At 31.2% G+C, this 25,466-nt stretch overlaps 2 protein-coding genes and 1 long non-coding RNA gene across 4 annotated transcripts in view; 1 reads left to right on the forward strand and 2 right to left on the reverse strand.

Annotated features, from left to right (window-relative positions):
* Positions 1–17,527, forward strand: part of LOC104645901 (uncharacterized) — a 41,246-nt gene extending 23,719 nt beyond the window's left edge. The window contains exons 4-7 of one of the 2 annotated variants that reach the window (XR_011214730.1): positions 1,289–1,482; positions 10,102–10,295; positions 16,033–16,214; positions 16,818–17,524. This is a non-coding gene — a long non-coding RNA (uncharacterized lncRNA). Of the gene's footprint in view, positions 1–1,288; positions 1,483–10,101; positions 10,296–16,032; positions 16,215–16,817 lie in introns of both variants that reach the window. The other variant, XR_011214731.1, reaches the window with a different exon arrangement.
* A 2,090-nt stretch (positions 17,528–19,617) lies between these two features.
* LOC101264289 (berberine bridge enzyme-like 22) lies at positions 19,618–21,564 on the reverse strand. Its single transcript, XM_004233835.5, has one exon. The coding sequence runs from the start codon at positions 21,383–21,385 to the stop codon at positions 19,805–19,807; it is 1,581 nt and encodes a 526-aa protein (XP_004233883.1). The 5' UTR covers positions 21,386–21,564; the 3' UTR covers positions 19,618–19,804.
* Positions 21,565–23,330: 1,766 nt separating this feature from the next.
* LOC101256448 (monolignol oxidoreductase AtBBE-like 13) lies at positions 23,331–25,062 on the reverse strand. Its single transcript, XM_004233104.5, has one exon. It carries the CDS (start codon positions 24,988–24,990, stop codon positions 23,383–23,385), a length of 1,608 nt encoding a protein of 535 aa, XP_004233152.4. The 5' UTR covers positions 24,991–25,062; the 3' UTR covers positions 23,331–23,382.
* Between the last annotated feature and the right edge of the window lie 404 nt (positions 25,063–25,466).

A 25,466-nucleotide genomic window follows, 5' to 3' on the forward strand; every position in this document is an offset into this window, starting at 1 on the left:
ACGCAGTCTGTGACGGCCCGTCGCGCCTGCGACGGTCCGTCCTGCTGCTCCGTCACAGAGTTCAGAGACTCAATTCTCTGAAGAGTCTGTGACGGTCCGTTACGCTTGTGACGGTCCGTCCTTCTATTCCGTTACGAAGTTAAGAGAGTCGATTTCAGTACCCATTTTTCAGAGTTTCTAAGTGTTTTGAAACGAGACACCCTCGACGGTCTGTCGTGTCCATGAAGGGCCGTCGTGGGTTCCGTCGTCTCAGCCTGTTTTTCCAGAACTAAAATTTTCTGCTCAAAACGACTAAACAGGTCGTTATAAAAATTGTCTTAAAAAAATGGGAAGATAGTTCTAGTGGTGATTATATAATGTATTTTTATATAAAAAACCTTAAAATATAATTTTAAGTATTCAAATAGTCTAAAGAATTACACTGTCAATAGCTTTGGTCCTTCAATAATCAACAAAATTTGAATTATATATATGTATATGGCATCGATGATTTAAAGTAAAGTGAAAAAGGGTTTTATGATAAGCTAAAATTTTTAATAAAAAGAACAAGTGTGTTGTTAAAAACTTAAGAGAAAAGACTCAAATTATAGGACTAAAAATAGAGAATGTTCATTAATGTATTGGCATTAATCTTCTTTTTTCCCGATAAATTGTAAACATTATCATTTTTCAGTAAAATTAAAGGTCATTTTATTCCCAAATCTGAGAAGTCTGATGATCTGACCCACTTATTCGAACTTCATCACCCTTAAACACCCTTATTTCTCACGTTCATCCTCTTGTCCAAATACAACATAACAACCTTAACCAAATCACTCTTAACGAGATCTATTGGTTTTATCCAAATAAATCGATTAACGCTAGTGTTGCCACTCTTATAAACTTCACATAGTCCTTTTCTCATTTTCAAAGCCATATAAACCATTATTTTTGTTATATATCTAAGCTTGAAGTTCTTTGTTGAATTAGTAATTTCGTACAAAATAAGCCCAATGAGCCCAAAAAAATATTGGGCCCAATTTAAAAATTGAACGGACCACCCCTTCTTAAATATAACCCTAGATAGCTAGGGTTTTTTAATTGAACTCTCTTTTTTTCCTCTCCAATGTCGCCGCTGGAGGGTGCTTTTACTAATTCCACCTTCCTCCTTCTTATGCGATGGATCATCATGTCTTCGTCCTCTTTACACCACAATTCATCGTTCTTAGGTGTCAGAGGTGGACATCCACTATCTTTTGAATTTTTCCCTTTTTCTTATTTGTTCTGACCTCTTTTTCCTCTTTTGCAGATATTTGCTCCAATGGATGAAATGGTTACCAACACTGTTTTGATAGAACAATAAAAGGTCATCTCCTCTACTAAAGCTTCAAATTGAAAAGGAAAAACACGTAATAATCATTATGATTCATGTTTTGTCCATGCGATTTTTACTACTGATGGCCTCAAAAACATCGATCCTTCATACGTCTTTTGTCTAAAAAGGTAAACCCATCTATCTTCTTTATTAATTTTCACCATTAATCTATATCCTTTTCCTTTGTTTAAACGATCTTTTTATTGGTTTGAAATCTAAAATTAAAAATTCACTAAATTTTTAAAGAAGTTGTTATTCCCGAAACATATCTCCTAAAAGGGTCGGGTCCTTGTACACCCTCTTTAAATGTTTATGGTTGCAAATTTTCATTAATAGATCTATAATTATGAGATCGTTTTAATTAACACTTTTGTTTTATCTTTTTTTTTTAATGACAAAGTACTTTTATTTTATAATTTTTGTAAATCTTTGAAGTATTTATCATTTTTTGAAAAAAACATTACTATGAAATAACCCATTTAATTGCAGCAATTTGATAATAGTATCGATTATTTAATTCATGAGATAAATTTTATAGTCATAATGTATGCAGAGAGACTATAAACAAAACATCACAATTTTTTGTTGTCATAATTGTTAAATATTGAACTTTAATACTTAACTTTAATCCGTATTACTACCCGTTCACATAATGTAACAGATACAAAGAGAACATTAAAAATTTAGCAAGGTTTAGGTTATAAAAGATGATGTTGATTACTAGTACTTATTTTAGATCAATGAAAGGCACTTGAAGCAAATAAATGAATTTAAAGTTACTATTTGGAGTACATAAATACAAATAAAAAAGCAAATAACCTACAATGTTTGAAACCAAAAAAGTAGACAAGAAAGGTGCAAGTATACAAATACAAAGGGAGATTAAAGAAAGGTTTGAACATATATGAAGAACTCAAAAAATTGCTAATAAATATTTTTATTTGATTCGACAACTTTATAATTAAATAAGTAGGATTACTCGTAATAGAAAATTATAATAAATTCCTTCTATTTTGGAGGTCTTTTAGATTGGGCTTTCTGAAAAGTAGTATAAGACTACGTGTATTTGTTTGTCCAATGATAATATTCTTAATTCATTGGGGGAAAAAAGAATAAAAAAGTCTAAGATATACATTAATAATCATTTTGACAAATATCTCTTTCAAATCATATAAATTAGATCTTCACTCTTATGTCTTAATGAAATCCTAGCCCATTCTATCGACTCGGTAGAAGTCATTAAGAATAAAATCAAGTTGATCAAATGTACTCTCTGAGTCTCTCTAATACACTACTTCATCTCTTTGACAGTCGAAAGGTTGTTGCATCAATGCCCTCACCAAGCACGTGTACTAGGTAAAATCACACCCATTGCTCATCAGTGATAAGCCCGTAAACTCATTACTCGATTCTAACTTAGTAGATAAATCATCAACTTCAAACTCACAAACAAACATAAAAGCATCATTCAATGCGAAAAATTCATTAGCAATATTCTTCTTGCACCTTGCAATCCCAATGGCCTGTACTATTTTCTCTTATACTACTCCGCAAAAGTTATACAATGGATCCTCGTGCGCAAGAAATCTTCTCAATGCCTTACAAAACACTAATAATAATCGAGCACATTCGTTGTATCTCTTCATATACACATTAACACTCATCAATGAAGAGATACAATGAACCTGCTCGATTGTTATTAGTGTTATGTAAGTTATTGAGTTGAGCTGTTGCGCTTGAAGATTCTTTGTATAACTTTTGTTGGAGTAGTATAAGGGAAATAGTAAAGGACATTGGGGTCGCATGGTGCAATAAGAATGTTGCTAATTTAGCATTGAATGATGGTTTATGTTTTGCTCGTGAGTTTGTAGTTGTTGACTTACTAGTAAGTTAATATTAAGTATGAGATTAGATAAGTTTGCGGGGGTTATCACTGATGAGCATTGTGCGTGATTTTATCTAGTACACATACTTGGTGAGGGCATTGATGCAACAACCTTTCGACTGTCCAAGCGGTGAAATAATGTATGACATAGAGTACACTGAGCTTGCATCGATGAAGCAGTGTATGACAGAGGGTGCACTAATGACGGTAGTATGATGATAATTGCATATGAATTGATCATGTCCAAGTAAAGTGAAATGGGGTTTTATAATAAGTCAAAATTTCTAGATTATAATAAAAATAACGCACTTTTATCAAAACTTGAGTGAAAGAAAATTCAATTTATTGGTCTAAAATGAGAGAATGGTCAAGATTGTTATTAATTTATGACTTTGGTCGTTTTTCTTTTTTTATTCCTCGTAATTTATAAATATTGTTATTTTTTTAAATATAAGTTTGATGAGTAGGCTCAATTACTAAGAACAGATTGAACATATGAAGACTTCAAAAAAGTTGCTTTCTCCTTTCTCATGTTAGATGGACTTTTTTTACACTATGATTAAGGAATCATTAATAGATTAATTAAATTTATTATTTCGTCCTTGTTCTTATTAATTAGTCTTTGAAAAAAATAGATTTTCAAATTCTTTTTAAACATCCAAAGGTCATATTAGTTATAGGGGTAAAATGAGAAAAAATTAATTAATTTTATCCTAATTTTTTAAATGATAAAGTAAAATGTGACAAATAGTTTAGTAAGATGTTCATCTAATATGAAACGACGAAAGTAATAAATGTCTTTATTTGATTCAACAATTTTGTAACTGAATATACTTATTGGCAATAGAAAGTTGTAATAAGTTATTTCTAGTTTGAAGTCTTTTGGATTGGACTCCCTTATTGGGAGGTGGTCTGCTTCTTTAGTTTGTATATATTTGTTTGTCAATGATAATATTCACAATTAAATAAATTAAAAAAAGGACCAAAGCCTACCCATTAATTACTATTTTGACTTTTCTCTTTCCGCTGAATAAATTTAATTTTCTCTCTTAAATTTTTATAATATTCTCATCATTAATTATTACAATCTGAAAATTTTGACATATCATAAAAGAAATCCACTCGCTTCGACATGATCGGTGTCTTTGGAAACAACCGACACACTATCAATTTCAACCTCCACAACTATGAAGCTACAATGATGATTGCAGAGAGGAGTCGATTTATGTTAAGGGAGTGCAATTGGCAATGGCGCTGCATTGCATTGGATGTCTTGCATCCTGAGTTGGAATTTTTTTGTACGCTTTTGTTTTTCTTCTCTCCTAATTTATATATATATATATATATATATATATATATATATATATATATATATATAGTCGTGTTTTTAATGATAATATTATATATACCTCTCAAAATATTTGAAATCTCTTCGGAGAGAATGGTAGAATATATTTAAGTTTAGTTTTATTAATATTATTTGAACCATCCTTTTTAATATAATATTAATTATTACAATGTATTTTATTTTTTTGGTATTCTTAACAAAGGTCTTCCATCAGAATTAGTGTTTTAAACCAATTTTAAATATAAGGTCCCATAACTTCTTCTTTTTTTTCCATTTTCTGTTAAAGATGTTAATCTTAGTTGAAATACAATCATTTATATAATATTGAATAAAACTTTATTTAATAATATGAAGGTGTGAGCGATCCAATTTAAAACCATTGTTATTTTTAATTTAATTAAAATTTTATATTTTTAATTGAATTTTTTTTTCTTCAAGTTCTCTATTAATGGGCTTCAATTTTTTGGAAGTCTAAATCTAAAGCTTCATTGATTTTTTCTTGAGCCATTTTTGTCCTTGCTTTGAAATAAATATGTGTACGCCACTGATTGCAGAACGACATCGGTCATGTCGAAGTAGAGTTAAAGAAAAGATTATATGATGGTAAAAAGATTGTAATAAAGCTGATGCGGGTTTCGTTAAAACTTAAAAAAAGAAGTTAACTTATAGAACTTGAAAAAAGAGAAAAGTCAAGATGTTACTTACAACAAAGAGGAGGAATACTTTGTTCATTTGTGAAAAAGTTATTTGGTTCAATTTGATGGTTTGCTCTTGCCAATCTTTGAAAGTCATCTATATAATACTTGGTACCCCAAGTCATGATAGCTTATCCATAACTCGAGTAATTACCTTGTTGATATATCCTATCACATAATTTGGTTTGTCATATCCCATCTTATATTTTGTACCAAACAACACTATCAGAATTTGTCCTAATGACTTTGAAGTTCCTATATTCTTATATTCAGAATTTGAAAATGATGGGTGCACCACCAACGACTAATACACGTTAATGAAAACATATCATCCAATATTGCTTCATATAATATTTTTTAAAAATAAAATATGGAAATATAAAACTAATGTAATAACATATAAACCTATTTTGCTTCCATTTGTATCGAAAGATTTCGCCTTGGGCAATCGGGTAAAAAAAACGACACACTTGCTAGAAAATTTGGATTTTTTTATCAAGTCACTTATTATTTTTTATTATTTTAATTTAAATGAGGAAATAAATAATCTCAAGACTAATCTAATTGGAGAACTTAAAGATATCTCACTAGTTTATGAGTTAATTATTTCGATAAACGCTAATTTATAATATTTCAAATTTGACTAGATTTTGATACATTCAGATACGTTCAGATGTACGTATCTCCAGGATACACATAATTATGCGCAATTTTTTCTAGATATACTGTTCCAAGTGGATTTGCATGTATCTTGAATATATAGACAACTCTCCCTCGCCTCCCTCCCATCTTGCTCACGACTCTCCTATGTGTTTGATATCTCATATACATGTAAAATACACTAGATACATACGTATACATGTATCTAGTGTGTATCTAATGTGATTTGTATGTATCTGAGATACATAGACAAATCTCGCCCGCTTCCCTCCCGTTGATACTCGCCTTTCTACCTATTTTTGTGTATATGGTAGAATAAATATGAATCTTGGTGAATCTAACTTAAAATCAAGTTTGACGTCACTAATTAATGATACAGAATATAATTATTTCAAAATATAGGAAAAAAGTAAATATATTAGAAATATTTGTATGATTAGATAAGTTCTCTAATTTAACCCCTCTCACCAAATACAAAATAAAATAATTAATATTTTATCCTGAATTAGTATCTCTAATTTTCTATATGTCAAATTAGGGGTGTCAAAAAAGAACTCAAACATAGGTAACCCGTCCAATCTGCCCAAAATTTTAAGGGTGGGGCTCAAGACAATTTACAGTGGGCTCAATCTCAACCCACTCAAACCTAACACATTTAAAGAGAATCTTCTGTTGAGCCCCAATTCAATATCCAATTTCAACCCATTTTAGAACTCTTTACTACGATATGTTCCTATATTAAAAGTATGAATTATTATATTTAACATCTTTCAGAATTTATCTATTTATAAAAAAAAATCTTGAGTTGAATTCCGAAAATTGTGATTATAAAAGTTAAATATCACTATGTTAAAATTATTCTGATTAATCGAATCAGATTTGACGGGTCAAGACCCAACTCATTTTTAGCCCATTTGAACCCAACCATTTGAGCCCAGAGTAAACTTGGGCAGGTCAAGATTGAATCTGATTTCTACTTAAACCTATTTTAATATTTCCAATTTTAACCCAACCCGCCTATTTGAAACCCCTATGCCAAACGATCCAACAAGTCTTTTTCTTTTGGAAAAAGACGGAGCTTCATAACGAATCAGGGAAAATAAAATATTTATTAGCTAAAATTCATTTTTTTGAGAAACACCTCAACAATTATGTATGTATACAATTTAAATTTTAGTATACACTGATGAAGATAATTGAATCACATCGTAATGTTATAAATAATGATTGATTTATAGCAAATTTGTAAAAATTGTCAGATAGATTTCATTTGAACCTTGTGGTTCTTATAAAAAAATAAAATTGTCACGACCCAAATCGGATCGCGACTGGCACCCACACTTACCCTCCTATGTGAGCGAACCAACCAATCTAAACCTTAACATTTCAATATAATATCAACAGAAAGTAATGCGGAAGACTTAAACTCATTAATAAAATCAATAACTATTATTATCCCCAAAATCTGGAAGTCATCATCACAAGAACATCTGTGATCAAATTACTAAACTAAGAGTATTCTAAGAAGCTAAAACAAGTAAAAGCTAGTCCATGCCGGAACTTCAAGGCATCAAGACATGAAGAAGAAGATCCAGTCCAAGCTAAAAGCATTAGCTCACCCTGAAATCCGGTGTAATTGAAGACTGGCTAGAATTGCGGTTGAGTTGAAGACGACGACACGTTTGCTGCACTCCACAAATAACAAAGAAGAAAACATAAAAGTAGAGGGGTCAGTACAAACACAAGTACTGAGTAGGTATCATCGGCCAACTCAAAATAGAAAACAGTATATATCAGGTAACATCATAAAATCAACTAATATCCTTAGCATGCAGCATTTACAATTACCATAACCCTTGGTTACAACACCAAGCACATCAATGAGGACTCACGCCTCCTCATCATACTCGTTTGGGAATTAGGTTCATTAGATTGAGTATATTAACATCTTTCAAGATTCATTATCTTTATTCCTCTCGTGTCGGTACGTGACACTCCGCCCCTCATATACTATCCTGGTGTCGGAACGTGACACTCCGATCCTCATTCTATCCTGGTACCGCAACGTGGCACCCGATCCATATACTATCCTGGTGTCGGAACGTGACACTCTGATCCTCATTCTATCCTGGTACCGGAACGTGGCACCCGATCCATATACTATCCTGGTGTCAAAACGTGACACTCCGATCCTCATTCTATCCTGGTACCGGAACGTGGCACCCGATCCATATACTATCCTGGTGTCGAAACGTGACACTCCGATCCTCATTCTATCCTGGTGTCGGAACGTGACACTCGATCCCCTAATCTCACTACTTTCGTTCATCAAGCCTTCTTTTACACTAAGGCATCATCATTAACAAAGTAGATTAGGGTTTCTCAAGATTTAGGATTCAATAGCTTCATCATGCTTATTTTATCACAATTACATAATCACATTCATGCAAGCATACAATTAAGCATATAGAAGGGTTTACAATACTACCCGTACATATCATTCGCTATTAAGAGTTTACTACGAATAGTATAAAAACTATAACCTACCTCCACTGAAGATTCGTGATCAAGCAAGCAATTTTTCTCAAGGCTTTGTTTTCTCTTCGTTTCCCTCTTGTCTCGATCGATCCCCCTCTCTCTTCTTGTTCTTTCTATTTTCTTTTTATTCAAACCCTCTTTCTTTTACCCTAATTAGTATATAATTAAGAATAAAAGATGGCAATAATAACCCACTAATTAACTTAAGTTTACCTCTTTTAAACCCCAAGTAATTAGACTTATTAACATTAACCCACTAACTTTATAATTAAAGCAGGAATAGTCAAAAACGCCCCTTAAAACATTTAAAGAAATCCGACCCAGCCTGGGATTACGCAGCCTGTGACGGCCCATCGCGCCTGCGACGGTCCGTCCTGCTGCTCCGTCACAGAGTTCAGAGACTCAATTCTCTGAAGAGTCTGTGACGGTCCGTTACGCTTGTGACGGTCCGTCCTTCTATTCCGTTACGAAGTTAAGAGAGTCGATTTCAGTACCCATTTTTCAGAGTTTCTAAGTGTTTTGAAACGAGACACCCTCGACGGTCTGTCGTGTCCATGAAGGGCCGTCGTGGGTTCCGTCGTCTCAGCCTGTTTTTCCAGAACTAAAATTTTCTGCTCAAAACGACTAAACAGGTCGTTATAAAAATTGTCTTAAAAAAATGGGAAGATAGTTCTAGTGGTGATTATATAATGTATTTTTATATAAAAAACCTTAAAATATAATTTTAAGTATTCAAATAGTCTAAAGAATTACACTGTCAATAGCTTTGGTCCTTCAATAATCAACAAAATTTGAATTATATATATGTATATGGCATCGATGATTTAAAGTAAAGTGAAAAAGGGTTTTATGATAAGCTAAAATTTTTAATAAAAAGAACAAGTGTGTTGTTAAAAACTTAAGAGAAAAGACTCAAATTATAGGACTAAAAATAGAGAATGTTCATTAATGTATTGGCTTTAATCTTCTTTTTTCCCGATAAATTGTAAACATTATCATTTTTCAGTAAAATTAAAGGTCATTTTATTCCCAAATCTGAGAAGTCTGATGATCTGACCCACTTATTCGAACTTCATCACCCTTAAACACCCTTATTTCTCACGTTCATCCTCTTGTCCAAATACAACATAACAACCTTAACCAAATCACTCTTAACGAGATCTATTGGTTTTATCCAAATAAATCGATTAACGCTAGTGTTGCCACTCTTATAAACTTCACATAGTCCTTTTCTCATTTTCAAAGCCATATAAACCATTATTTTTGTTATATATCTAAGCTTGAAGTTCTTTGTTGAATTAGTAATTTCGTACAAAATAAGCCCAATGAGCCCAAAAAAATATTGGGCCCAATTTAAAAATTGAACGGACCACCCCTTCTTAAATATAACCCTAGATAGCTAGGGTTTTTTAATTGAACTCTCTTTTTTTCCTCTCCAATGTCGCCGCTGGAGGGTGCTTTTACTAATTCCACCTTCCTCCTTCTTATGCGATGGATCATCATGTCTTCGTCCTCTTTACACCACAATTCATCGTTCTTAGGTGTCAGAGGTGGACATCCACTATCTTTTGAATTTTTCCCTTTTTCTTATTTGTTCTGACCTCTTTTTCCTCTTTTGCAGATATTTGCTCCAATGGATGAAATGGTTACCAACACTGTTTTGATAGAACAATAAAAGGTCATCTCCTCTACTAAAGCTTCAAATTGAAAAGGAAAAACACGTAATAATCATTATGATTCATGTTTTGTCCATGCGATTTTTACTACTGATGGCCTCAAAAACATCGATCCTTCATACGTCTTTTGTCTAAAAAGGTAAACCCATCTATCTTCTTTATTAATTTTCACCATTAATCTATATCCTTTTCCTTTGTTTAAACGATCTTTTTATTGGTTTGAAATCTAAAATTAAAAATTCACTAAATTTTTAAAGAAGTTGTTATTCCCGAAACATATCTCCTAAAAGGGTCGGGTCCTTGTACACCCTCTTTAAATGTTTATGGTTGCAAATTTTCATTAATAGATCTATAATTATGAGATCGTTTTAATTAACACTTTTGTTTTATCTTTTTTTTTTAATGACAAAGTACTTTTATTTTATAATTTTTGTAAATCTTTGAAGTATTTATCATTTTTTGAAAAAAACATTACTATGAAATAACCCATTTAATTGCAGCAATTTGATAATAGTATCGATTATTTAATTCATGAGATAAATTTTATAGTCATAATGTATGCAGAGAGACTATAAACAAAACATCACAATTTTTTGTTGTCATAATTGTTAAATATTGAACTTTAATACTTAACTTTAATCCGTATTACTACCCGTTCACATAATGTAACAGATACAAAGAGAACATTAAAAATTTAGCAAGGTTTAGGTTATAAAAGATGATGTTGATTACTAGTACTTATTTTAGATCAATGAAAGGCACTTGAAGCAAATAAATGAATTTAAAGTTACTATTTGGAGTACATAAATACAAATAAAAAAGCAAATAACCTACAATGTTTGAAACCAAAAAAGTAGACAAGAAAGGTGCAAGTATACAAATACAAAGGGAGATTAAAGAAAGGTTTGAACATATATGAAGAACTCAAAAAATTGCTAATAAATATTTTTATTTGATTCGACAACTTTATAATTAAATAAGTAGGATTACTCGTAATAGAAAATTATAATAAATTCCTTCTATTTTGGAGGTCTTTTAGATTGGGCTTTCTGAAAAGTAGTATAAGACTACGTGTATTTGTTTGTCCAATGATAATATTCTTAATTCATTGGGGGAAAAAAGAATAAAAAAGTCTAAGATATACATTAATAATCATTTTGACAAATATCTCTTTCAAATCATATAAATTAGATCTTCACTCTTATGTCTTAATGAAATCCTAGCCCATTCTATCGACTCGGTAGAAGTCATTAAGAATAAAATCAAGTTGATCAAATGTACTCTCTGAGTCTCTCTAATACACTACTTCATCTCTTTGACAGTCGAAAGGTTGTTGCATCAATGCCCTCACCAAGCACGTGTACTAGGTAAAATCACACCCATTGCTCATCAGTGATAAGCCCGTAAACTCATTACTCGATTCTAACTTAGTAGATAAATCATCAACTTCAAACTCACAAACAAACATAAAAGCATCATTCAATGCGAAAAATTCATTAGCAATATTCTTCTTGCACCTTGCAATCCCAATGGCCTGTACTATTTTCTCTTATACTACTCCGCAAAAGTTATACAATGGATCCTCGTGCGCAAGAAATCTTCTCAATGCCTTACAGAACACTAATAATAATCGAGCACATTCGTTGTATCTCTTCATATACACATTAACACTCATCAATGAAGAGATACAATGAACCTGCTCGATTGTTATTAGTGTTATGTAAGTTATTGAGTTGAGCTGTTGCGCTTGAAGATTCTTTGTATAACTTTTGTTGGAGTAGTATAAGGGAAATAGTAAAGGACATTGGGGTCGCATGGTGCAATAAGAATGTTGCTAATTTAGCATTGAATGATGGTTTATGTTTTGCTCGTGAGTTTGTAGTTGTTGACTTACTAGTAAGTTAATATTAAGTATGAGATTAGATAAGTTTGCGGGGGTTATCACTGATGAGCATTGTGCGTGATTTTATCTAGTACACATACTTGGTGAGGGCATTGATGCAACAACCTTTCGACTGTCCAAGCGGTGAAATAATGTATGACATAGAGTACACTGAGCTTGCATCGATGAAGCAGTGTATGACAGAGGGTGCACTAATGACGGTAGTATGATGATAATTGCATATGAATTGATCATGTCCAAGTAAAGTGAAATGGGGTTTTATAATAAGTCAAAATTTCTAGATTATAATAAAAATAACGCACTTTTATCAAAACTTGAGTGAAAGAAAATTCAATTTATTGGTCTAAAATGAGAGAATGGTCAAGATTGTTATTAATTTATGACTTTGGTCGTTTTTCTTTTTTTATTCCTCGTAATTTATAAATATTGTTATTTTTTTAAATATAAGTTTGATGAGTAGGCTCAATTACTAAGAACAGATTGAACATATGAAGACTTCAAAAAAGTTGCTTTCTCCTTTCTCATGTTAGATGGACTTTTTTTACACTATGATTAAGGAATCATTAATAGATTAATTAAATTTATTATTTTGTCCTTGTTCTTATTAATTAGTCTTTGAAAAAAATAGATTTTCAAATTCTTTTTAAACATCCAAAGGTCATATTAGTTATAGGGGTAAAATGAGAAAAAATTAATTAATTTTATTCTAATTTTTTAAATGATAAAGTAAAATGTGACAAATAGTTTAGTAAGATGTTCATCTAATATGGAACGACTAAAGTAATAAATGTCTCTATTTGATTTAACAATTTTGTAACTGAATATACTTATTGACAATAGAAAGTTGTAATAAGTTTTTTCTAGTTTGAAGTCTTTTGGATTGGGCTCCCTTATTGGGAGATGGTCTATTTCTTTAGTTTGTATGTATTTGTTTGTCAATGATTATATTCACAATTAAATAAATTTAAAAAAAGACCAAAGCCTACCCATTAATTACTATTTTGACTTTTCTCTTTTTGCTGAATAAATTTAATTTTTTCTTTTAAATTTTTATAATATCCTCGTCATTAATCATTACAATCTGAAAAATTTGGCATATCATAAAAAGAAATACACTCGCTTCGACATGATCGGTGTCTTTGGCAACAACCGACACACTATCAATTTCAACCTCCACAACTATGAAGCTACAATGATGATTGCAGAGAGGAGTGGATTTATGTATATGTAAAGGGTGTCACCTGACACGACTTCGTTGAAAAATTTTACAAAATATACTCATAATTAAAAAAAAATATTGAATGGTAATATAAATTAAAAGGACACCTCTTAAATGAAAGTGCAATTGGCAATGGCGCTGCATTGCATTGGATGTCTTGCATCCTGAGTTGGAATTTTTTTGTACGCTTTTGTTTTCCTTGTCTCTTAATTTTTTCTTTTTTCTCCACGTTTTGTAATTTTTTGTTTTAAATTCAAAAAATAGGTCCTTCATTAAGAACCTACTTAAGTCTAATTGTGCAGATTATGTCATATTGGTCTAAGTTTAATTCTGCATACTACATTATATTAGTCTAGATTTAATGGAGAGTTATTATTCTAAAAAAATGATAAACTTATCTAAGGTATTAACGCAAATACTTGGTATTCTAAGTTATGATAGCTTATCCATAACTCGATCAATTACCTTGTTGATATCTCATATCACATGGTTAAGTCTGAAATATTCCACCTTATATCGTATACCAAACAACACTATCAAAAACTGTCCTAATGACTTGAAGTTTCCATATTTCTATTTTCAGAATTTGAAGACGATGAGTTCATTACCAACGGCTAATACACATTAATTAAAGCATATCATCCAATATTAATTCATATAATATTTTTATAAATCATGGAAATATAAAACTAATGTAATAACATATAAACCTCATTTTGCTTCGATTTGTATGGAAAGATATCGGCTTGGGCAATTGGGTAAAAATACCCCACACACTTACTAGCAACTTTCGATTTTTTTTAATCAAGTCACTTGATTATTTTTTATTATTATTTTAATTAAATGAGGAAAAAGATATTCTCAAGACTAATCTAATTGGATAAACTTACAGAAGTCTTGCTAGTTTATAAGTTAACTATTTAGATATACACTAATTTATATTATTATGAATCATATTAGATTTTGATACGCTCAGATGTACGTATCTCTGAATACACATAGTTGTGCGTAATTTGTTCTAGATATACTGTATTTAAGTGGATTTGCATTTATCTTGGATACATAGACAACTCTCCCTAGCCTCCCTCCCATCTTGCTCGCCACTCTCCTATTTGTTTGATATTCCATATCCATATGAGTTACACTAGATTCATACATATACATGTATTTAGTGTGTATATAATGTGATTTGTATGTATATGAGATATATAGACAAATCTTGCTAGCTTTCGTACCATTGTTACTAGCCCTTCTCCCTATTTCTGTGTATCCGATAGAATAAATATGAATCTTTTTGTGTCTAACTTAAAATCAGGTATGAAATTATGAATTAATGATACAAAATAAAATTATTTCAAAATATAAGAAGAAAGTAAAAATATTAGAAATATTTGTGTAAGATAGGTTCTCTAATTTAACACCTCTAACCAAATACAAAATAAAATAATTTATATTTTATCCTGGATTATTATCTCTTATTTTTCATATGCCAATCGATCCCACAAGTCTTTTTCTTTTGGAAAAAGAATGAGTTTCATAGCGAATCAGCGAAAAAATATATGTAACTGATATTCATTTCTTAAAAAAAACATCTCAACAATTATGTACGTGTATATTTTACATATATACAATTTAAATTTTTGTATACAATGATGAAAATAATTGAGTCTCATCGTTATGTTATAAACAATGATAGAATTATAATAATTTTAATTTGTAAATATCATCAGATAATTGTATTTGAACCTTTTGGTTCTTATAAGAAAATAAAATTGTCTTGGTAAAAAAAAGGGAAGATAGTTCTAGTGGTGATTATATTATGTGCGGTTATATAAAAAAATAGAAAATAATTTTAAGTATTCAAATAGTCTAAAAAATTATACCATCAATAGTTTTGGTCCTTCAATAATCAACAAAATTTGTATGTATATGTATGTATACGGCATCTATAATTTAAAGTGAAGTGAAAAGGGGTTTTATGATACGCCAAAATTTCTAGATTGTAATGAAAAGAATAAGGATTTTGTTAAAAAATCAAGAGAAAAGATTCAAATTATAGGACTAAAAATAGAGAATGACATTAATGTATGGTCTTTGATCTTTTTTTTTTTCAGATAAATTGTAGATATTATCATTTTTTTTTGCAAAATTAAAGGTCATTCTATACCCAAATCTGAGAAGTTTGATGCTCTGGCTCACTTACACGAACTTTATAACCCTTAATTACCCTTATTTCTCACATTCATCCTCTTGTCCAAATAGAACATAACAATCGTAATTAAATCAATCCTAACGAGATATGACGATTTTTGTTCAAATCAGTCAATTCATGGCAGTGGTGTCACTCTCATCACCTCCACATAGTCTTTTTCTCATTTTCAAAGTCATAAAAGGCCTTCTTTTAAATGTCTAATCTTGAAGTTCTTTTATTAACTTAATAATTTCGTACAAAGTTGGCCTAGCGAACCCAAAAAAATATCTGGCCCAATCCAAAAATTGAACCGACCACTCCTTAAATAACAACCTAGTAGCTAGGTTTTCAAACTTTAAATCTCTTTCTTCCTCTCCAATGTCGCCGCTACAGGGTGATTTCACCAACACCACCTTCCTCCTTCTTATGCGATAGATCATCACATCTTCGTCCTGTTTATACCACAATTTATCTTTCTTAACTCGCAGAGGTGGACCTCTACTATATCTTTTGCACTTTTCCATTTTTCTTATTTGTTCTGACCTCTTTTTCCTCTTTTGCAGATATTTGCTCCACTGATTAACATGGTTTTGATATAGGAACAAAAGACCATCTCCTCTACTGTAGCTTTGAAAAGAAAAGGAAAAACTCGTAATAACCATATGATTCAAGCTTTGTCTATGCGATTTTCACTACTGATGGCCTCAATAACATCGATCCTTCATATGTCTTTTGATCTGATAGGGTAACCCCATCTCCCTTCTTTATTAATTTCCACCATTAAACTATATCATTTTCCTTTGGTGGAAAAATCTTTTCATCAATTTGAAATTTTATATTTGAATTCACAAAACTTTTAAATTATAGAAGTTGTTATTCCCAAAACATACCTAATAAAAGGGTCGGGTCCTTGTTCACCCCCTTTAAATTTCTATGGTTGCAAACCTTCAATAATAGATTTATAATTATGAGATCATTTTAATTAACACTTTTGGTTTCTGATTTTTTTTAATGACAAAGTATTTTTATTTCATAATTTTTCTACATTTGAAGCATTTATCATTTTTAAATGACAACATTAATATCAACCCTTTAATTGCAGCAATTTGATAACTGTATCGATTATTTGATTCATGGGATAAATTTTTTGTCATAATGTATAATGAGTGACTATAAACATAATATCACAATTTTTTGCTGTCATAATTATTAAAGATTGAACTTTAGTACTTAACATTGTTCTGTATTACTACTCGTTCGCATAATGTAACAAACACAAAGAGGACATAAAAATTTTAGCAAGATTTAGGTTATAAAAGGTGATGTTGACTACCGGTTCTTATTCTAGATCAATGAAATGCACTTGAAGCAAGTAAAGGAATTTACAATTACTATTTGGAGTACCTCTACAAGCAAGCTACCACGTGGCATGGTTGATGGCCCATGGGTTGTGAACTTCTTTTACCGGAGAAAATAATTCAAGCCAAAATGTAAACAAGAAAGGTACAAGTATACAAATACAAAAGGAGATTAAAGAAATGAGATCATATATGAAGAACTTAAAAAAAAAAAGCTAATAAATATTTTTACTTAATTCAACAATTTTATAATTAAATAGGATTGCTCATAATAGAAAGTTGTAATAAATTCTTTCTATTTTAGAGATCTTTTGGATTGGCTTTCTGAAAAGTAGTATTAGACTATGAGTATTTGTTTGTTCAATAAATAATATTCTTAATTTATTGGGGGGGAAAAGAATAAATAAGTCCGAAGCACATACATTAATAATCATTTCGACAATTATCTCTTTCAAATCATGTAAATTAGTTCTTCTCGCTTATGTTTTAACGAAATTCAAACTCATTCTATCGATTCGGTAGAAGTCATTCAGAATACAATAAAGTTGACTAATATTTATGAAGATCATCAACGGCTAATCTATGATAGTTCCTAGCTCGTCGGTGGCATTCAATGAATGTTACTTCAAGAGTTCACAAATATAACTCTATTAATAGAATGACAATGTTTGTTCTATGAATGTTGCTTGAAGTGTTCACAAATATGACTCCATGCATTTATAGAATGTTAATATTCGTTCTGACCAACTTAGGAGTTGTTTTTCCATGTACATTGATTTTTGATTTCTGTTTGAAAAATCAAAAGAAAATCATCAATAACTAATCTACATGAAAATAATGAGGTTTTATTAGATTTTAACAATATCCATATCATTTTTTTTAACAATATCCGTATCATTTTTCATTAACAATATCTACAACGAAGCAGTGTATGAATGAGACTACATGGAGAGCTTGCATCGTATTTTATCTAACTTGCATGTTATGATATATGATTTTGCTAGTCATGACATGCAAGTCAACATAAAATACGATGCAAGCTCTCGATAACTCTCTGTCATACAATACTTCATCGCTTTGGACAGTCGAAAGGTTGTCGCATCAGTTCCTTCACCTAACACGTGTACTAGGTAAAATCACGCAGAATGCTCATCAGTGATAACCCCCGTAAACTCATTTGATCACATACTCAATTCGAACTTACTGGATAAATCAGCAACTACAAACTCACGAACAAACATAAAAACATCATTCAATGCTAACAATTCATTAGCAATATTCTTCTTGCACCTTGCAACCCCAATGACCTCTACTAATTTCCCTTATACTATTCCAACAAAAGTTATACAAGGTATCCTCAAGCGCAATAACTCTTCTAACACTAATAACAATCGAGCACATTCATTGTATCTCTTCATATGCAAATCAACACTCATCAATTCATTTGCATATGAAGAGATACAGTAAATGTGCTAGATTGTTATTAGTATTCGTAATTTATTGATAAGAGTTGTTGCATTTGAGGATCCCTTTTATAACTTTTGTCGGAGTAGAATAAGGAAAATAGTAGAGGTCACTGGGATTGCAAGGCGCAATAAGAATGTTGCATACGAATTGTTAGCATTGAATGATGCTTTTATGTTTGTTCGTGAGTTTGTAGTTACTGATTTATCAGTAAGTTAAAATTGAGTATATATGAGATCAAATGAGTTTGTGGGGTTATCACTGATGAACATTGTGCGAGATTTTACCTAGTCCACGTGCTTGGTGAGGGCATTGATGTAATAACCTTTCGACTGTTTAAGAGGTGAAGCAGTGTATGACAAAGAGTACACTGAGAGCTTGTATTGTATTTTATCTTACATGAATATGATGATATATGATTTGCTAGATAAAATAGAACGATGCTTAAGGAAATTGGAAGATCGACTGAGATTGAAGAATATTATAATAAAAAATTTCAGATTGTAATAAAAATGACATGGGATTTCATTAAAACTTAAAGAAAGAAGTCAATTTATAGAACTAGAAAAAAGAAAAATGTCAAGATGTTACTAATGCATGGACTTCGATATTTATTTTCTTTTTTTTTTCTTTTCAATAAATTGAATATATTAGTATTATTTTTTCGACAAAATTGCAGTCCATTCTATTCCCAACCTGAATAAATAATTATAGTTATTGGGAGATCACGTCATTTGTGATTATATGCTATTATTTGAAAGAGCATAGTTTTTATTTGTTTGATAGTTATATTAAATGAAGATTGGAGTAAAAAATAACGTTAAATCTGGACATATATTTGTTCATATTTATTTGAAAGGTCATTAGTATAACTGTATAAGCATAAATTAGTTAATAATCTGTTTGTCCGTAGAATAATTTTCCAATTTTTGTAATCACTTTTCTACGTGCGTTTTAGTTAGTGTTTGACTATATATTATTTTTAAATATGTTTGTTAAAAAATTTTGGGTGAAGTTTCACCATGTGTTTAGTTATAAATTTTGGAAAGAATATTTGACTATTTAAAAATATATATGATTTATACACATAAGTTTAAAAAAATATCAAATATCCATAAGTTTGTGTTATTACGTTATAATAATCATGTTTGGTGAAAAATTAGAAAAGTTTTAGGAAATAAACCAAAATCAGGATCCTTTAGTAGTTTGGAATTCCTTACTAGGATTTTGTTATTTATGGTATTTCTTATTTATGTTTAATTGAGATTTATTAGTTTCTGGTGCAATATAAATATGTGTGTTGTTTATAAGCTCCTCCTGTTTTAGGACTATTATATTACTTGCGCGATCAGGTACATTTGTGTGTGTAATTAGAAACGTGTTGCATTTACATTTATGACTACTTGAACTGAAAGTAGTTTTTGCAATGGCATTTATGATTTATTTTGTCTGATGAACAATAATAACATGCCAACTATTATAATAAAAGTTGTTGAAGTCATATATTTTGTTACTAACAACAAAGAGGAGGAATACTTTGTTCATTTGTGAAAAAGTTATTTGGATCAATTTGATGTTTTGCTTTTGCCAGTCTTTGAAAGTTACCTTTAAAATACTTGGTACCCCAAGTCATGATAGCTTGTCCATAACTCGAGTCATTACCTTGTTGGTTAATTCCCAAATCAAGATCTCTATAGTTGAGATAAGATGCTCTTGGTGAATTCGACACATATGGCTCCATGTACTTATAAAGATTTTGAATCCAATACAAGTATTGTTTGGATCCCTCATTTGAATCCCATTTCACTATGTATTGTATGTTGTAAATGTTCCCTTTTCTATGAGGAAACGGTATTTCATATTCTTCAATTTCATCCATTTTCCCTCCTAATGGATCCATTATCATGAAAACAAGTTTTTTGTGCAAAAACCTCTCTGAAATCCCCTGGAAAACACTTTCAGGCATTGGCTCAACGACGAAATCTGATTTTGCCTTGAAGTTGCTTTTGTATTGTGTTTTTCTATCCAACAGGACTTCTAGTGGTTCGCCTTTTTTGTAACCGATGAAGTAGAGGACGGATTGTATCCAGCTCATCTCCGTGCAATCTTCCATCTTCAATCCCAATTCAGGGAAATTCGCGTTCATAAGAGAAATCAAGTCGGATTTAAGTCCTAAGAAGAGTGAATTGAACAAGACTTCAGGTAGCTTCACATTCCCCTGGCCATCAATTCTATCGATTTGTTGAATGAGTACTCGAATGAAGAGACCCTCGGGTAGCTTACTAGCTATGTATTGCCAGTTATGTACAAGCTCGACACCTTCTTGATCTAACCTCTTGTGAATTGTGAAAACTGTGACGAGAGATGGAACGCGAACTAGTTTCACTTTCCAGGCTGATATTACTCCAAAACTAGCTCCTCCACCTCCTCTAATTGCCCAAAATACATCTTCTCCCATTGTTTTTCTGTTTAGAATTGTACCTTTTGCATCAACCAAATTGGCATCTATAATATTATCAGCAGCCAGGCCATATTTTCTCATCATAGTGCCAATGCCACCTCCACTAAAGTGTCCACCAATACCAACACTTGGGCATAAGCCAGCTGGAAATCCAAGAATGTTACTTTTCTTGGCTATGTTATAGTAAACTTCACCAATAGTTGCACCACTTTGAATCCAAGCAGTTTCATTTTCTATGTCGATGTTAATCGATCGATAATCGACTAAATCAAGGATTATGAAAGGTTTTTTGCAAAGATAAGATAGTCCTTCATAGTCATGACCTCCACTCATCACTCTAACTTGTAAACCATGTTTCTTGGCACAAAGAATTGCCCCTTGGGTCTCATTTTGTGTCTTTGGTGTCACTATGAATGATGGCTTAAGTAGTGATGTTGAATTTAACCATCTTGGATTTTGTTGAGATTCTTGTAGAAGATATGTATATGAAGATGATTGTTGGGAATGAACAACACTTGAAGAAGTTGAAGTAGTGTGAAGAGACATGCATGTAGCAAAATCTTGAAGATTTCCATAGCTAATTGGTGTAATTGTAAGAAGAAAGAAAACTAGTAGTACTATACAATAAACCATGTTTTGATATCATCAAAGGAAGAGCAATTTAGGTATATCATGGATTTTTTTGGTACTTGAAATTGAAATTATTCAAACATCTAACATATATATGAACAAGCAATTTTGTTGAAAGAGAGTAATATTTTGAGGATTTATTATAAGTATTGCATGCTATACTTCAAAAACATACTCGATGTAATCAGTTAGATCTGAAAAGAGTAGAGCGTATACTAACGATATTCGATTAATTTATCAATGCAAGACACTTCGTTAAGAACAATGAGAAGTTATCTAGAAGTAGTTGAGGAATTGTAGTTTGTCTTCTTGTAATTCAGTCGGTTTTAATTTATTTATTTTTATGAACTTCAGTAAGTAATTTGGAAATTTCTAGGTGGAGAATGCAACATTGGGAATATGTTACAATACTTTTAAAAAAATATATCACTTTGCCGAATGCTGATTGTCACTTAGCTTGTAGTTGAAAAAATCTTGGAATATCTAAATATATATATATATATTAAGAACATAAAAAATTGCTCACACTATCAGTATATAGTTTAATTTGTAATCTCTAAGTTACGTCATCTGTTTCATTTTATGTGACATTTTTATTTTCTGAGAGTCAAATAATTTAATTTTGACTAGACATTTGCGTATAAAATTTTCATATTTTTTGAAATGAAATTTATATATTTGTTAACTACGTAAAGAGTACTATAAGTCACGTTAATTGACAATTCAAAATATTATAAGAATCTATGAAAAGATTACGGTCTAAGATAGACTTGTTTGAATCTCGAAATACGAAAAGTGTCACATAAAATGGAACGGAGAGAGTATTATCTTTATGAATCTATTTGTTAGATTGCATATAGGATTTATTACTAATAATATATAAATGTGTCATTTAACTTGACATCAAGTGACATCTGTTACATCGTAATGTTCGTTTTTGCTCATGAAATTAATATATAAACAAAAATGAGCTTTAACGACAATTAATTAGCAATTGCTGTTAAATATGTATTTTTAGCTGCAATTAGTAGTCTTTATATATGTGCCTAAAGGCTTTAGGGACATTGGATCTAATGTCACTTAACTAATATCGATAAAAACTTAAACACCCTTTTTTAATATATCTATTTATTACCGTTAAAAATTATTTTTTAATAATCTGTTACAAAGCACCAACAATATATAACTTTTGACACGTACACCAATTTGCCTCCACAGGTTCTGCACAAAGTTAGATAGATATTGGCTCCTAGGCACATGCGATAAGAATTTGCAAGTCAATTACAAAATTCATTGTACAAGAGACATTTGTGCATGTTTTATTGACTTAATATGAATTTTAGGTACATTGGTCATCAAAAGTCAATTCAAAATATGTCACTTACTATTTGAAAAAAAAAAATTGGCCAGAATAATATTTTATCTTTTAACTATTTTCACTCTTTTACCTTTAATATTTTAACTAAATATAAGGGGACAAATAGTTTTTTTTTTTTAAATCTGGCCATTTAAAACACCCCTTTACTATTTAGTCTAAGGCCCATTGTTCTAAATCCTCTTACATTAATTGTGATTATGATTCACCACTTAATAACTCATACTTTATGTATAATCTCTATCTAGAAGAACTTGTATGCATATTTTTGCGTTATTTTGATATGCGGACTAAATTATCTTGAGATTATAATGTTTAGACTAATGCGATAAAACAATCCCAAATTTGACAGAATAAAGTTAGATATCACATGATTAAATCTGAAACATCCTACCTTATATCGTGTACCAAACAACACTATCATAATCTGTCCTAACGACTTAGAACTTCCTATATTCATATCAAAATTGTTACTTTGAACTTTGAAGTCTTAATAAGCAAATATTACACTAGTGAAATTACTTATACTATATGATCTTGATTAAACCATATATTATACCATATTAAACAGCATTTAAGTAAAAGATATTATTACTATTAGCCAAATATAAACTTAGAACATCAATCATCCCTTTACTGGGATGCTTTGTTCATGTTTGAAGAAATTTTCTGGATCCACTACAGTTTTTATTTGCACCAGCCTGTGAAAATTGTTCTTGAAATACTTGTTCCCCCACACACTAGCTTGTGCAAAGCTCGAATTACGATTCATTCCTAAATCAAGATCTCTGTAATTCACATAGGCTTCTCTTGGATACATAGATGCATAAGAAGTCATGTAATTGTAGAGTTTCCTCATCCAATGGACGTGCTTCGTGGCTAATTCTTCATTAGGTTGATTCCATAGAGTTAAATACTGAATCTTGAAAATCACCCCTTTTCTATGTGGGAATGGGGTGTCTGATTCTGATATATTCGCCATCATTCCTCCGTAAGGATTCCATATCATCAATGGCGAGTCCTCTTCTAATAGCAATTCCCATAGCCCTTCGAGTCCTGTTTCTGGTATTGGCACTTTTACGAAGTCTGATTTAGCTTTGAAGTAATTCTTGAATTGTGGTTTCCCCTGCAGGAGTACTTCTGGTGGCGTGTTGTTCGCGTACCCTACAATGTACAGAATCGACTCTATCCAACTCATTTCTGTTACATCTTTTTGCGTCAATCCCAGTTCAGGGAAAGACTCGTTCGTTATTCGCAGAAGAGTTTCACCATTTCCAAGAAACAATGAGTTATAAGCTGTTTGAACCGTTCTTTCCCCTTTTGCCTGTTTTTTGTCTACAACATTGATAACTACTCTCATGAATAGACGATCGTCGATTTTGTCAGCAACTTGTTGCCACTTGTATAAAACCTTTGTTGCTCCGTCTTCCAGTGTTTTCGAGACAGTGAAAACAGTGACAACCGATGGAACAGTAACTAACTTCATTTTCCATGAAAGTATGATCCCGAAACTAGCTCCTCCACCTCCGCGAATAGCCCAAAACAAGTCTTCCCCCATCGATTGTCTATCGAGTATGGTACCATTTGCATTGACTATACGAGCATCGATCACATTATCAACTCCAAGCCCGAATTTCCTCATCATGGAACCATAAGCACCACCAGTAATATGACCACCAATACCCAAACTAGTACAGAGTCCAGCAGGGAATCCAAGAGTCTTGCTTTTCTCTGAAATCCTATAATAAACTTCACCAACAGTAGCACCAGCCTGAGCCCAAGCTGAATTCTCCTCTGTATTCACATCGATCCCTCGAAGCTTCAAAAGATCAACGATGACAAAAGGAAACCCCATTTCAGAAATGTATGAAATCCCCTCATAGTCATGGCCTCCACTCCTAACTCTCAGCTGAAGATTGAGCTTTTTCGCGCAAATTACAGATGCTTGGACATGGGGTTCTGTTATTGGAGTGAAAATAAGGTCAGGTTTAGGTACTGATGGCATCAAACACCTGAGATTTTGAGCTGTTGAGTTCAAGATTGTGTTAAAAGAAGCATCATTTGGGGTATAGAAAGCAGAGGAAAAAGGGTCAGAGAAATCAGAATTCTTGCAAATGCATTGGTAGAATTTTTCAGGGATTGTTGTATCAGAAAGAACAGAAGAAGAACTCCACAATAAGATTAGGATTAATGTAATCACAGTACAGTTTGAAGAAGCCATAATTGATAACATCTTCTTCTTTTTTTTTTTGATTGATGAAAATGTAAGGGGTTGATGGTGTTTATATATTGATAATAAAACATCTGCACCGAGTGTTTACATCAAATCAATGTGATTTTTATTATTTTAATAAAGTAAAGCACATGTAAATTAATTAAAAATAAAATAATAAATTTAAATACATGACATACATTATTGGCTTGATGTGAACAGTCAAGGCGGATAAGTTTTAACTATAATAAAGCCGAGATTTGATGCTGACTCTGTATGACATATTGCACATATCATTATTCACTCTCTCTTATTAGCGATAATATATAATATATATTTCAGATTGATATTAGGATGTATCTTCGTTGAAATTCAATATCTTAATATCTCATTAGGGATTTAGTTTTTATTGTAATTAAGAGAAGATTATAAAAAATTTAATAGTGATTTAGTTTTTATTGTAATTAAGAGAAGATTATAAAAATTTTATTAGTTGA

The sequence above is a fragment of the Solanum lycopersicum genome, chromosome 2 (genome assembly GCF_036512215.1).
Source record: "Solanum lycopersicum chromosome 2, SLM_r2.1".
NCBI lineage: Eukaryota > Viridiplantae > Streptophyta > Magnoliopsida > Solanales > Solanaceae > Solanum > Solanum lycopersicum.